At 46.2% G+C, this 15,262-nt stretch overlaps 1 protein-coding gene across 4 annotated transcripts in view; it reads right to left on the reverse strand.

Annotated features, from left to right (window-relative positions):
* TMEM128 (transmembrane protein 128) overlaps positions 1–7,846 on the reverse strand; it is a 13,537-nt gene extending 5,691 nt beyond the window's left edge. For 3 of the 4 annotated variants that reach the window (XM_021717640.1, XM_008068216.1, XM_021717639.1), the window contains exons 1-3: positions 7,722–7,846; positions 6,151–6,292; positions 2,126–2,284 (exon numbers count right to left, since the gene is read on the reverse strand). In XM_021717640.1, coding sequence (XP_021573315.1) covers positions 2,126–2,284; positions 6,151–6,292; positions 7,722–7,818 — 398 coding nt within the window. In that variant the 5' untranslated portion in view covers positions 7,819–7,846. The remainder of the gene's footprint in view (positions 1–2,125; positions 2,285–6,150; positions 6,293–7,721) is intronic. The other variant, XM_021717641.1, reaches the window with a different exon arrangement.
* Between the last annotated feature and the right edge of the window lie 7,416 nt (positions 7,847–15,262).

Raw genomic sequence — 15,262 nt, forward strand, 5'->3', positions numbered from 1 at the left:
CCTCAGCCTTCCAAGTAGCTGGAACTACAGGTGCACGCTACCACGCCCGGTTAATTTTTGACTTATTGTAGAGATGAGGTCTCTCCAAGTTGCCCAGAGAGGTCGCAAACCCGCAGGCTCAGGCAATCCACTCACCTCAGCCTCCCCAAGTGCTGGGACTACAGGCTGAGCCACCGAGCCCAGCTTAGAACAAGAATTTAAATGACTACAGCCTGCCTTTATGATCTCACACACTAAACTACCACAGTAAAAAATATAAAAGTATTTCTCTTAAAAACAGAATGAAAAAAAGTAATCATTTATAAGCTGCTATTAAATTTTTCATTGAGAATAAACACAATTCCTGCACTGAAGTAAAAATAAAACCCTTTCAACATCCAAGTGATTTTTATTTTTTTTTAGAGACAAGGTCTCGCTATGTTGCCCAGGCTGGAGTGCAGTGGCTAGTCACAGGCATAATCATAGCATGCTCCAGCCTTGAACTTGATCCCCCTGTCTCAGTACCCCAAGTATCTGGGACTAGAGGTGTACATCACTGCACCTGGCTCTGCAAAATATTTTTAATGACTGAATTCATAAGAACAGAATAGGGAGAACTATAAATAGCCTATATTTTCAGGTAGTTATTAGTTTTAATATATAATACCTTGATAAGTAAGAGTTTTAAGTAATAGTAATCCCACTGGTCTAAAAAATTAGTATTTCTGGGGTGACCTTAGCCTTATGAGAAAAAGTAAAATAATATATCTGCATTCCCACATCACTGAAGGGTTAACAATAACCAAATCACAATGTCAAATATCCTTAAACTTCAACCACTGATGGTAAGTCACAGAAAGTATACATTTAACTTTAGAAGGCCAAGGCAGGAGGATCACTTGAGCCCAGGAGTTTGATACTAGCCTGGGCAACAAAGTGAGACCCATCTCTATTAAAAAATAAAATTTTGTTAAGTATACATTTAAACTGAATGTGTACAAAAGTATGTGGGTTTTCCAAAATCAAAATCAATTACTATCAGGAAAAATAAAACTAAAGAGTCATATACAATATGTGAAGAGTAGTTTTTTTCTCTGCTTGGCAGGATCATGGGATGTATTTCCTTTGTGTCTTTCTGCAATTTATAGATTTTTCTTCAGTGAGCAAGTATCACTTTTAAAAACAAAAAAAAATCTGTTTTTTTTAATTGAGTACCTGTTAACTTATGAAGAAAGGATATTGGTTGTGACACTGTTTGAATATAAAAACAATTTGGAGTCCAATAACAGGGAACTGGTTAATAAATCATGGTAGATCCATGCCGTGAAAACTGTGTAACCGTTTAAAAGAATGAAACACGCCAGGCTCAGTGGCTCAGCCTGTAATCCCGCGCCTTTGGGAGGCTGAGGTGAGTGGATTGCCTGAGCCCGCGGGTTCGAGACCCGCCTGTGCAGCGAGACCTCATCTCTACAATCAATCAAAAAATCAGCCGGGCATGGTAGTGCATGCCTGTAATTCCGGCTACTCGGAAGGCTGAGGCGGAAGGATCGCCAGAGCCCAGCAGGTGAGGCTGCGCTGGTCGGGAGCGGCCGCTGCACTCCAGTCTGGGTGACCGAGTAAGACTCCAACTCCAAAAAAAAAAAAAGAATGAAACACATCCATTGCCTTGCTAAGCTATGGTCTGGCCATGTGTTCTTTGAGCTATGGCCAGGCCATGTTTTCCTAAGCTTTGGCCCCTTCCTCTACCTTGGGAAGGTGAATCTTCTCTCCCTTCCCATCCCCTTTCCCCCTCCCCCCATTTACTTTCTAAATAAATTATATTTTCCAATCTAAAAAAGAAAAAAAAAGAATGAGATACATCTATATGTACTATTATGGAAGAATTCCAAACTATATGGTTTCATTTTAAAAGAAAAAAAGAGAAAACAATTTGGCACTATTTACTGAAGTCGAAAGTATGCACATTCTATGACTCAGCAATTTGCCCAAGCTGGTCTCAAACTCCTGGGCTCAAGCAATCCTCCTGCCTCCTGCCTCAGTCTCCTGTGAGCCACCATGCCTGGCCTCTTTCAGATTTTGTGCCCATACATCATTATCTAACCAAAAAAACTTTTCATTCCTACTAGTCATCTCAAAGTTAACTTACCAAATTCCTGCTGCAATAAAAGTAGCAGTAGTAATGGGGACCAATGCTGGATACTTAACATCATATTCTTCAATTCCATGACACCATTCCAGATAGACTATGCAGTAAAATGCAACTGATAAACTGACAAGCAACAAGGCACCACCAAAGAGAAACCAGCTGTGGAAATAAAAATAATAAGAGGGGTGACAGCACTTAGCAAAGCAGCATATATCTTAAGTATTTTCGTTAACAACTTAAAAATCTAAATCTAAGAAGAATATCAACTGGAGAGGGGTACAGAGGGATAATCATCACATAATTCCAGTTTTAACAAAGTCTCCATCTATGCAAGATGAGGGTGAGAAAAGAGAAGACACACAACTTATGAAAAGATCAAGGAAGCCTTTAAATACTGTGCCCAGCTTTGTTTTGTTCTTCACAATACCTGTCTTTTCTATCTTTGAACAATATAAAGAACCTTAATGCTTTGGGCTTCTGAACTCAGGCTAGAGCAGGAAAATAAAAGAAATTACCTCAAGTCACAGAGGAACAAGCCATTTTCAAAAAGCAGGATTCAAACCAGGCCTATAATCCCAGTACTTTGAGAGGCCATGGTGAGAGGATTGTCTGAGCCTAGAGGTTTGAGAACAGTCTGGGCAACTTGGTGAGACCTCAACTCTACAACAAATCAAAAAATTAGCCGGGCATGGTGTCACATGCCTGTAGTTCTAGCTACCTGGAAGGCTGTGGCGGAAGGATTTCCTGAGCCCAGCACGTCAAGGCTGAAGTGGCCATGAGCATGCCACTGCACTCCAGTCAGAATGACAGTGAGACTCCAACTCAAAAAAAAAAGAATTCAGCCTGCATTGCCTTTTGTGTACCCCTCTAATTCCGCAGCTGTTCAAATGCCCCACTGCTCAATGAGGCCCTCACCAAGAACAAAACCCTTAGCCTCTGCATATGCATGTACATCTTTTTTTCTCCAAGACAACATTTTTTGAGGACTGGCCTATGACTTCTACTTCCTTTTCATCATCCTCAGCCCTGGTCCAGCAGGTGTCTTGGCTCTGCTACACAATAGTTGTGTGCCTCTGGGTGTTCCATTTACTGGGCAGTTGCCCCTGGACATCATACATGCATGGTGACTTCTTACCCTGCCATTTCTTTGAACTACGAAGAATTCCTGGCTGGGCTCGGTGGCTCAGTCTGTCATCCCGCACTTTGGGAAGTCGAGGTGAGTGGACTGCCTGAGCCCGCGGGTTCAAGACCCGCCTGCGCCACTTGGCGAGACCTCATCTCTACAATAAATCAAAAATTAGCCAGGTGTGGTGGCACGTGCCTGTAGTTCCAGCTACTTGGAAGGCTGAAGCGGAAGGATCGCCAGAGCCCAGCAGGTCGAGGCTGCGGTGGCCGGAAGCGGCCACTGCACTCCAGTCTGGGCGACAGAGTGAGACTCTGACTCAAAAAAAAAAAAAAAAAAGAATTCCTAATATAAGGACTCAAAAAGGTCTCCTTCCTGAGGCTGAGCTGGACGAGGTAGCCCTCCTAAGTGCTCCTATAACATCCTGTGCCTGTAGTTACAGAGCACACACAAGGCCTAGTAACTCATCTGTTGCCTGGAAGGAGCTGCTGGGGGGCTAGGAATGCACCTCAACCACCTTGGGACCCACAGCAAACACATCTCAGGCGCGCTCATGAAGTATCTGATGAATGAAGGAGCAGCTGCTACTGGTGGTGTTTGAAGCACCCACTCCCTCTCTTCCCAGCCCAAGTTCTAAACCAATTGACAGAGATGAAGGAGTCGGGCTGCAGGTGTACATCATTATCTAATTTAAAAAAATTTTCAGCCAGGCTCGGTGGCTCAGCCTGTCATCCTAGCACTTTGGGAGGTCGAGGCGAGTGGACTGCCTGAGCCCACAGGTTCGAGACCAGCATGGGCAACTTGGTGAGACCTCATCTCTACAATAAATCAAAAATTAGCTGGGCATGGTAGCACGTGCCTGTAGTTCCAGCTACTTGGAAGGTTGAGGTAGAAGGATCACCTGAGCCCAGCAGGTGGAGGCGGCGGTGGCCATGAGTGTGCCACTGCACTCCAGCCTGGGAGACAGAGTGAGACTCCAACTCAAAAAAAAAAAATGTTCATTCCTATTAATCATTTCAAAGTTAACTCTGATCTAATGTCAGCTACACTGATGGAGCTGTGAGAAGAACATGGCTTTGGTGAGCAGGAACGAGCACTTCCTAGTACGGAAACCCAGAAAGACAGACTAACCAACGGGTTCCAGATCACAATGAAAACCTAAAGCCTGTCTCTTTTGGGGGTTGCCCCAAAAAATGATAGCACAGAAAAGCAGACCAGAATCTATGCCTCCTATGGGCAGCAGAATCCCAAAGAAAGAAGGTGAAGTGCTGAGCTACCTGTGTCCAATTCTTCATCTCACACTCAGTCAGGTAAGTCATGCCACCTCCCCAGGAGGGCATGAGTGAGATGTAAGGGCAGAAGATGAGAATGTTTGTGCAAAGTCCCTACTCATGGGCAGAAGAAAAGAGAGAAACGAGCTTGCTCCCTCCAATCGTTTATTTACATTCCTCTCTGGCTACTTTCCTCTGACGGCTTGCTCCCTCTAGCTCCTCAGCCTTCCTCTCCAGAAGCCACAGTTCCTCCCGAGGTGCAATGTATGTATCCTGCCAGGATACCACAGGACCATAGTTCTGTCTGCATCTTCCTAGTCCTACTGGTACTTCCAAATGATTACTCTTGACCCTAAGCCAACCAGTCCTGCCAATGCCAGTTGTGACGCTCACCAACATCTCTGTCACTTTCCAATGTGCAGTGAGGACGCTGTGACATGATTCGGGACCTCCTCCTCCATATCAACTCTGGAGACTATCCTGAAGGGATCCCAGATCCAAGAATGAGAAACAATTTGACATCTGGCAGGGCCACAAGGCTCCGACTCCTCCCACAGGTGACCTTCACTTTAATGCTAATTCAGTCACACCCTGTAGTTACCTTGTCAGCTGTAACTACCCTCTGAAACAAACCCTGAGACTCGAATCTCAAAGGTCACAGTTCTTACTCCTTCCTCCCAGTACTCCTGCACTTTGTTATCATAAAGACCTTCAGAGTTTCTCTTCCTCCATTTTTTCCCAAATGGGTTGCACCTTTCTTAAATTCACTAGCTTTGTCATCCTACCACATATCTGTGGTGAAAAGGCATACTGAAGTAACTTCCGGTTCTCATCCACTCTGCTGTGCATGCCTAGAGCACATACCCTCTTGCCGTTTTTCTTGCCTTTTCCCCAGCTTTTCCAAAATATAATTGACAAATTAAAACTGCATACACTCAAGGTACATAAAGTGATGACTTACATACACATTGCAAAATAATTAACACACCCATTGTCTAACAGAGTTACCAATATTTGCACATGTATGTAACGAGGGCACTTAAGATGTACTCTCTTAGCAAATTACAAGTAAACAGTACAGTATTATTATTATTTTTTTTTAATAGAGACAGTCTCACTCTGTCACCCAGGCTGGCCCACTTGCACAATCACAGCTCACTGCAGTCTCAAGTTCCTGGACTCAAGCAGTCCTCCTGCCTCAGCCTCCAGAGAAGCTAGGACTATAGGTGCATGCCACCAAGCACATCTTTTTTTTTTTTTTCCAGAGAGATAGGAGTCTCAATATGTTGCCCAGGCTGGTCTTGAACTCCTGGCCACAAGAGATCCTCCTGCCTTAGCTTCCCAAAGCGCTAGGACTACAGGAGGGTGCCACCACACCCAACTAATTTACAATACAGCATTATTAACTATAGTCACCATGCTGTACATTGGATTCCCCAAATTTACTCACCTTATAACTGAAAATGTCACCCTTTGACCTACATCTCATTTTCACCTTTGTATCGTCTGCATCTCCAACATGAGGTATGGCAGAGTATGTGCTTACTAGTTTATTTGAAGAATTCAACTGAGAAAATATAACATGAGAAATATGCAAGGGTTTAGCATATGAAGCAATAAAGTTTTCTTACCTGCTAGTGTGAAAGTTTTCCTTAAGAGTTTTAAAGAAATCAACATAATAGGTCACAGCTATGGATGCCAAAATCCAGAATCCAGAATGAATATTAAGTCTTGGAAGAGGTTTCTCCTTTTTCTCAACAGCTGTAGAAGTTTCTACAAATAAGGGAGATTTCAACTTATTAAGTTACTTTATGAAAAAATGTTACAACTAATTTAAGCCAAATAAGAAAATCTCCTAGAGTTTTCTAAGAACCAGAGACGCTCCCATTGAAACACCAAATCCTTCTGTAAAACCATCAAGATAAGTTTAGATTTACTGAAATAACTATAAAATACGTTCAATATAGTCAACTTATTTTCTCAAAATTAATTCTGAAACCAAATGTACATTTTCATAGTCTTTCAAAAATAATGATGCCACCTGAAAGTGTACCAATGTTATTATGTTTCACATTTCTTCCAGGAAAGTAATCAGTCCTATTAACTTTTTTAAATGCCAAAGGCCAACATCAGAGCATTAAAGAGACCTGCGGTCTTCCAAGAACATTTTCTGTAACCAAGTATTTTAATTATTTTAAACAAACACAACCTCTTAAAGCAGCTTAAAAAGCAGAACCGGCACACCAGAGCCCCAGCACAGCACTGTCTAGACAAGTCATTTCTGAAAGACTGAGTGGCTGGGGTTGGTCAGAGGAATGATTTCTAACAAGTTCCCCAGGTGATTATGACATGCCCTCTCTCTTAAGTTCACGTGAGAACCACTGGTCAACATCTGAGGTTCTGGGCCTTTAGGTAACCATCAGAAACCCTGGGAAACTTGTTCATGACATAGATTCTGGGAGATGTCCTCCAAATTTATAAGTCATCGTGCATGCGTACAACGTGTTCATTTTGACAAGGTAATAAATGGGCATGGTTTTATAACATACAGGATAAAAATATCTAAAATTCTATTCTCATTCTTAACCCCAGTTCCAATTCGCGGAAGCAGCCACCACTTTCAATTTCTACTGAATTCTTCCCTATTGTATACATACACAGATGAACACACATCACAGGTCATCTGTTTTGTACCCAAATGGTGGCATACCACACATTTTTCTTCGAAAATCATCCCCATTGGTACAAAAAAGGTCAGCCTGGTGCGTTATATATAGATAGATCCGAATTTACTTAACCAGCATTCTGCTGATGGGCAATTAGATATTTCCATGTCATTTGCTATTACAAGTAATGCTGAGATGAAACACTTGGCACCCAAGTCTTTGTGTACTGTGGTACCAGCATGTTTCTTCGGTAAATTCTTAAGACTTAGAACCGGCGGTAATTTTAACTTTAATGTTAAACCAGCTCTCCAGGAGATCCCGAAGCGCGACTGAGATGAAGACGCGCAGGACTGTGCGATCTCTCAGGCCCTTTCAGGACATTAAATATCCGATGAACAAAACTACTTCGTAAGTCTTGAAAAAGGAACTCAGGCGCTCGGGTCTGGGCGGGGGCTGCGGCAAACCGGCCGTTTCTGAGCGCCTCGACTCTGGACACCTCGGCGCGGCTCTGAGCGAGCGCGGGGAGAGCGCCTCACCCAGCCCGACGTTCTCCTCCCCGTCCAGCGGGACCGCGACGTCCGGCGGCAGCAGGAATCGCCGCCGGAGCTGCTCCCTGGCCCGAGAAGCCTCCATCTTGACACCGCCCCCAAAGCGCGACGGAAGTGACGTCCAACGCGCGGCACTTCCGGCGTCGGCTCCGGGACGTCCCGGGGGGAGACTGCGGTGTCTTCGCGGTGTTGGTGAGAGGGCGGCTGTGGGAAGTAGGTGTGAGCTCTGTGCTCAGATTGGCCGTCGTACTGTGAATGACTTTATTTTATTATCATTATTGTATTTTTTACTCTCCAGGAAATTCTGCAGTGATCTGGATTTTAAAACACTGCGCTTTCCCGGTGGGAATTTTCCGAGTTTGTTCTGACCCTACGGAAGCCAGAAGGACCAAGGTTATTGCTTCCGCTAGATGTGTGCAGGGCGAGGGCTAGCGACCTTGAGACCCTCTGCTTCCGGAACCTTCTCGGGCCTCCCGGTGCCAAGCACGAGAAGAAGCACGCGGTCTCTCCCAGACGTCGGGGCTCAGCCCGCAGCTTCTCCTCGACCGCTTTTTCGGGAGTCCCCCGGAGAGACCGGAAAGGGTTGAAGGCAGCCGGGGCAGGAGGCGGCCGCAGGACGGGCGGCCGCCGGGGCCTGGCGCTGGACCGCTGGGGCCTGGGCGAGAGCGGGCCTTTCGGGCCGTCTCCTCTCCGCGCTGCGGTGGTCCTGCTTGCCCCTAGGTTTGCTGTGGGGCTCAAGCGCGGAGTCCCCGGATGTGGCTCGTGCGAGTCCCTGCCCCCCACTCGGGGGAAGTGTCCAGCTTGGACTGGGGTCCAAGTTACTTTCCCGGCAACCGCTTTTCTCGCCACTCACGCCTGTAAGCCGCGTGTCCGCAGCCCACATCCTTGCCTCCCTCTGGAACCCTGTTTGTGACTCTCCCGACTCTTTCCCGCCCAGGCGCTTGCTGAGAAATGTGCGGGCCCCGCCGGCGCCGGCTGGGTCCCGCTCGTTCCTGGGAAGAGTCGGGCGTGCTCGCGGGGGAGGTGGGGATGGGCGACGACACCGCGGGCCTTGCCCTGGAGGAGCTCCTGGCCCCGCGAGGGCGAGAGAGAGGGCGGTGTTTGTCGACGCGTGACAGCCTTCGTTGATCCAGCCAGCAAACATCTGAGCCGCTGCCTGTGCAAGGGCGAGGACAGAGGCCAGTGAGAGCAGCGTGGAGGAGGCAGCCTCGGCCGCACAGCCCTTGTAGAAGTGCGGCACGCGGGACGACGGGAGAAGCCAGAAAGAGCGGTTCATTCTGCTGGGGTGTCGGGGGAGCAGGGAGAGTGGTTTCGGGTGGATCAAATACAGGGATGAATGAACCACAAAGGAAGTAAAGTTTGGATTCCTCGGTAGGCGCTCTTGAAAGTCTTGTGGCCAGATGCAAGGCTCATGCTTGCAACCCCAGCACTGTGGAAGGCCGAGGAAAAGGATTGCTCTAGGACGGTGTTCAAGACCAGGCTGATCAACTGGCAAGACCCTGTCTCTACGAAAATAGTAATAATAATAAAGTGTTTTACATGTAGTGGGTATTGTAAAAGCAGTGTAGTTAGAAATATTCAAGGAAAGCGTGTCAAGTCTCTACTGATTTATTTGTCATTTCTTCAGCCTCTCTCTACTCTTTGGCGTAAAGGCTTTAACAGCTGGGCAGATCATATGACCTTTCTGAACAATAACTTCTTTTTCCTGTTGTTTTTTTTTTTCTTTTTCTTTGCAGACTCCTAAAGAACTGGCTTCATCTCAGAGCCAACTGGGGTCTTTGCCCCCCCTTCTTTCTCTTGTATAGGGTTGGGAGCCTTGTTAACAGGAAGTGAATTCATCTTATCAAATACAGTCTTCTGTTGATTGTCTCCTCAAAAAGAGGGTCAGTGCGGGGTCTCCCTTGTAACTGAATATTCCCCAGAGCATCACCGCAATTCCCAGGTTTCCATATGTGGTCTGTTCAGTTCAGATTACATTTCCCCTTTGGTGGTTTCAGAGCCTTTGTATTTGGATCTGAAACCCTTCCAGGGTTTTATTCTCTTTTTTTTTTTGAGTTGGAGTCTCACTCTGTTGCCCAGACTGGAGTGCAGTGGCCGCTCCCAGCCACCGCAGCCTCGACCTGCTGGGCTCCCTTCCGCCTCAGCCTTCCAAGTAGCCAGAATTACAGGAACGCGCTACCACGCCCGGCTGATGTTTGTAGAGATGAGGTTTCGCCAGTTGCCCAGGCGGGTCTTGAACCCGCAGGCTCAGGCAGTTCACTCTCCTGGGCCTCCCAAGGTGCGAGATTACAGACTGAGCCACCAAGCCCAGCCTTTTTTCTCTAGTTTTAATGGCACTACTTGTATGTCATATTAATGATACTTAAAAGCAGGTTGGAAAAATTCCTGTACATAATGACTATATCTTCATTACTGGGGTCCTTTTAATAAGTTCTTCAGTGTGTATACTGTGACACCTTAATTATAGATACACAATACTAGATTGCTTCCAGGGAAGAAATTTGTATTTTCAACGTGGATTACTTGTGAGGAACAAATTAATTTGATTATGGTTTGGTCCAAGATGTTTATAGACTATTGAATTCTGGCTCTGTCACTTTGGGGGAGGCAACCGTGTCTTAGTGGCTCTCCAGTTCCTTCTAAACACGGTCCTTGGTCACAGCTAACTGGTCTTTGTTATGGACATGCATGCATCCACCCAGCATCCCTTCCTCTGAGAGAACACTTTCTCCTTTCAATGCGGTCCTGCTCCCTCCTCAGAGTTTGGCCGTGTCCCACGGGAGGCCACATGACACAAACCAGACCTCTTGGTCCCTGGGACTTACACTGAGGTGATGTTGGGAGGGCCTTCTCTATTGCTGTGGTATGGTGAGATGTGAGGTCAGTGTGGCTTGGGACTGCTGTTCTGGAAAGGCATGGAGGAGCCCACCTAGAAAGGCAGCTCTGAGAGGCAAGCTAAGAGGCCTTGGTAGCACTGTTCCAGCTCCTGATCAGCCAAGCCCTCGTTAACCCAGTTAAGAACCTGAGCTGTGGAGTCAGCTGCCTGGCTAGCTGTCATTGCTGACTGTTTCAACCCTGGGCAAGCTTCTTACCCTCTCTTTACCTGAGTGTCCTCACTTGCAAAACAGAGTCAAGGCTAGTACCTGCCTCACAGGGTTGGGTAAAGTTCAAAGGCATTAATACACTCAAAGTGCTTAGCGTAGTGCCTGACCCATGGAGAGCTCTCAGGACATCTTAGCCGCTGTCGTTCTCCATGGCTGAAACTTCACAAACTAGAATTTTGCTTTCTTTAAAGTAATGTTAATAGGAGTTGTGCTCTGTTACTTGTGGCCCACACAGCCCTGCTCTCTTACTGTGCCATGTGGCTGCCCCTCGGTTCTCAGCTGTTCTGTGAGCACCCTCAGGAATGAGTTAATACTGGTAAAGCTCTTAGAAAAGCGTCTGGCACATAGGAATTGCTCAGTAAATGTTAATGTGTATCACTTGAGGTACTCCCCTTTATTCCAAGAAGAAGCTAGTACATTAATTTGAGGCCAGGCTCGGTGGCTCATGCCTATAATCCCAGCTCTTGGGAAGGCCAAAGCAAGAGGACTGCCTGAGCCCAAGAGTTTGAGACCAGCTTACGCAACATAGCAAGACCTCCTCTCTACCGAAAAAAAACAAAAAATTAGCCAGGCGTGGTGGCACATACCTGTAATACCAGCTACTTTGGAGGCTGAGGCAGAAGGATTGCTTGAGTCCAGGAGGTCAAGGCTGTGTTGAGTACTACTGCATTCCAGCCTGGGTATCAGAGTGAGACCCCAACTCAAAAAAAAAAAAATTGTCTAGGTGCGGGGCTCATACCTGTAATCCCAGCACGTGTGGGAGGCTGAAGTGGGAGGATTGCTTGAGGCCAGGACCAGCCTGGACCAGCTGATGTTAGTGAGCCCCGGTCTCCATTAAAAATTCTACCACTCATTGTATAAAAGTGCAGTGTAATGTGTGCCTCTCTTTCCACACAGCTCTGATGATTTCCCTGATAAAAACTAGTGTTAGAATTGCTAGGTCAATGACATGAACATTTTAAAGGCTTTCGACTGATGTTTTTAAACAAGTTCAGAGGGCTTTGTCCACTGCTGCAGTTTACTTACCACCAGCAGTGGACAGGAGCAGCCATCTCCAACATTTGCACCAACAGTAAATGGGCTTTAGCATTTTAGCAAAATTTTGCCGGCCAGGCTCGGTGGCTCAGCCTGTCTTTCCAGCATTTTGGGAGCCCGTGGGTTCGAGACCAGCCCAGGCAACTTGGCAAGACCTCATCTCTACAATAAAGAAAAAATTAGCCAGGCATGGTAGCACGTACCTGTAGTTCCGGCTACTTGGAAGGCTGAGGTGGAAGGATCACTGGAGCCCAACAGGTAAAGACTGGGGTGGCCGTGAGCGTGCATGCCTCTGCACTCCAGCTTGGGTGACAGAGTGAGACTCCAACTCAAAAAAAAAAAAAAAAAAATTTCCCAACTGGTAGTTGGTGGGGTGAGGGGACCAACCATTTTAATTTGCTTGTCTTTGTTAAATTTTTTTCACACGTTAACTGGCTGTATGTGTATCTTTTTTCTCTTGGGATTTTCACTTTTGCTTTTTTTGATAGATCAAGGATGTTTTTGAATATCAGCTGTGTGACAAGTCTACCATTTTTCCAGCCTATGGTTTGCCTTTTAAGTTTGATCATGTGCATCCCTATGTTTTGTTTTTTGCTCTTTAGTCTGTGATAAAAAGCTTTTGAATCGGCTTATCTTGTAGTTGTGAAAGTGCTTGGTTCATGTGTGTGTACTTCATTTGGGGGACAAAACACTTTAACCATCTTCAGATAAACCTAGTTATTTCTCAACCATTCATTACTCGACTAGCTGTACTGGGAAAGGTTCTTGTACCCACAGCTGAAACCGACTTTAACCAACCCAAACAAAATAACAACAATAGCAACAATGACCACCATAATTATCATTCACAAAATATATGTACCACTTTTTTTTTGAGTTGGAGTCTTACTCTGTCACCCAGGCTGGAGCGCAGTGGCATGCTCATGGCCACCACAGCCTCGACCTGCTGGGCTTAGGCGATCCTTCTGCCTCAGCCTTCAAGTAGCTGGAACTACAGATGCGCGCCACCACGCCTGACTAATTTTTTGATTTATTGTAGAGATGAGGTCTCACCAAGTTGCTCGGGCTGGTCTCAAACCCACGGGCTCAGGCAGTCCTCTCACCTCAGCCTCCCAAAGTGCTGAGATTATAGGCGTGAGCCACCGTGCCCAGCCAGTGTGTACAATTTTTTTTAAGTGTTGAGATCCCTTCAAAGTATCGTAAGATTAAACAACAAATAGGATTCAATCAAGACTGAGTGAGGTTGATACCTAGGAAGACTCCAGCTGACATGACTCAGCTTTGAGGACACTGCATCTGTCACCATTGGTGATCATGCTGCCATCCCTTTGGTTCTTAGCATTTCAGCGCCTGCCGGCTGTGGCTCTCTCAGCTCCTGTGCTGCTTGCCCTGGGGTTTTCTCTGGGTGCATCCTGTTTAAGCAGTGAGATGGAGGCATCCTCCTGGAAAGGAGAGCAGTGTGAGCCCCACAGGTCGACGGCACTAGCAGGATGAAGCCCCGGTGAGCCTTCGAAGACGGACGTTGTGTGGTTCTGGACTAGCGTGCTGGGGAGAAGAATGGAGACTCTTCCTCTGGCTGCCAGTGTGGGCAGAAGAGAGCTGCTGGTTTCAACCATAAGATCGAGGCAGGGAAGAGGACCACTTCTAAAACTAGAAGAAGAGAGTAGGAGGGAACTGGCCTTGTTGAGAGGCCACATGGGCAGGACCCCTTGATCATAAGTGTTCCCAAGCATGCTTGAAATCTCTGACTGTGTGACGGATCTGAGACAACATGTGGGTGCATCAGGTTCTGTGGGAGGACGAATTTCTTTTATTAAACTGCTGCCTTTTGGGTTAAGAACTGCTACCAGACTGGCAAACCTAGAGGGAAATGCGTGTCCTGGCTGCCCTCTCCAGATGTCCCAAATCTTCCAGGCTGTTAATGCCAACCTTGTCATTGGCGTGGTCTGATTGTTCAGTGCCTAGAACTTGGACTTTCACTGGTGAAATAACATATTTTTGTTTTTTATGTCGGGGTCTCTCTCTGTCACCCTGACTGGAGTGCAGTAGCACAATTATGGCTCACTGGAGCCTCGACTTTTTGGGCTCAAGTGATCCTACCTCAGCCTCCCTAGTAACAGGGATTACAGGTACAATGCCACCATGCCTGGCTAACTTTTTTTACTTTTGTAGAGACAAGGTCTCGCTATGCTGCCTAGGCTGGTCTCAAACTCCTGGGCTCAAGCAATCCTCTGCCTTGGCTACCCAAAGTGCTGGGATTATAGGCATGAGCCACCACGCCAGGCTAAAACCCAAATTTTTTAATAAGACTATACCTTACATTACTATCTATAAAATAAAAAGAGCTTTCTGATTACATGAAAGTGTGGAACCTACTTGGAAATCCCTGGCCTGGACTTTTTTAAAAAGCTCTATCTGCAAGATTTTCATAATAATGATCTAAACATCAGTGCTAAGCAGAATAATTCTAAGAAATCAAGGAGATGCCTGAGCTCAAATCGGTCCTGAGTCTGCTACTTACTGTGTGGCCTGGGGTAAGTCAACTAAGCTCTCTGCCCAGGTTGTGATTCTCAATAACATAATAATAAAATTGTTTTTAAATTTACGTTTTTAAAATACGGGATTCAAGGAATCCTTCATTTATTTCCCTGATATGAGTGATTAAGCTGCCCCCTTGGCCGCTTAATTGTAGTTAAGGAGGAAATGCCTAATTTGTCAGGGCTTAAAGGTCAGTCATCATGCAGGTCTATGTCATCTCAAAGCAAGGAAAGTGGTGGAACTAGGATTTGAACCCAGACTCTCAGCTGCCATGCTAAATTGCCTCTAGTGACTGAAAGCATCACAGGATATAAGCTTTAGAAAAGTCAGTGGGTCTGGGGCTCATCCTTGCTGACTGCTGGATCCATAGAGCTGAGCCAGGAAGGGAATATGTGGTACCCGGTTGTCCCTTTCCACCCATGCCTATGGAAGACATAGCCAACCAATCATAGCGTTTCATTTGCTTCCTAAGAGTGAGGGGTTAAAGTCTCAAAATCCTGAGGAGCACCAGAAAAATCACTACCTACTGACTAGAGTTAACAGGGCATCTGACATTTGCTGTCCCTCACTTGACAGCTTAGGGTATGCCTGAAAACGGTACAGAAATGCAGTCGGGTGTCTGCAAACAGGGTTGTTTTAGGCCAGTAAGAATCTGCCTGTCGTTTGCTTGAGAGACTCAGTACCTGCGCATCAAGATGTACTGAAAATCACAAACATCAGTATGCAAACACATATTTTGAATGGAGACCACAATAGAATCCCCCTGCCAACCTTAGAAAAACCAGAGTTTTACCAGGTTGTCACTCTAGGGTGAATCCACACACACAGGGTAATCTCCATTTGGTTGGTCAT

The sequence above is a fragment of the Carlito syrichta genome, unplaced genomic scaffold, assembly GCF_000164805.1.
Source record: "Carlito syrichta isolate Samal-C Ts95f unplaced genomic scaffold, Tarsius_syrichta-2.0.1 Scaffold309897, whole genome shotgun sequence".
Lineage (NCBI taxonomy): Eukaryota > Metazoa > Chordata > Mammalia > Primates > Tarsiidae > Carlito > Carlito syrichta.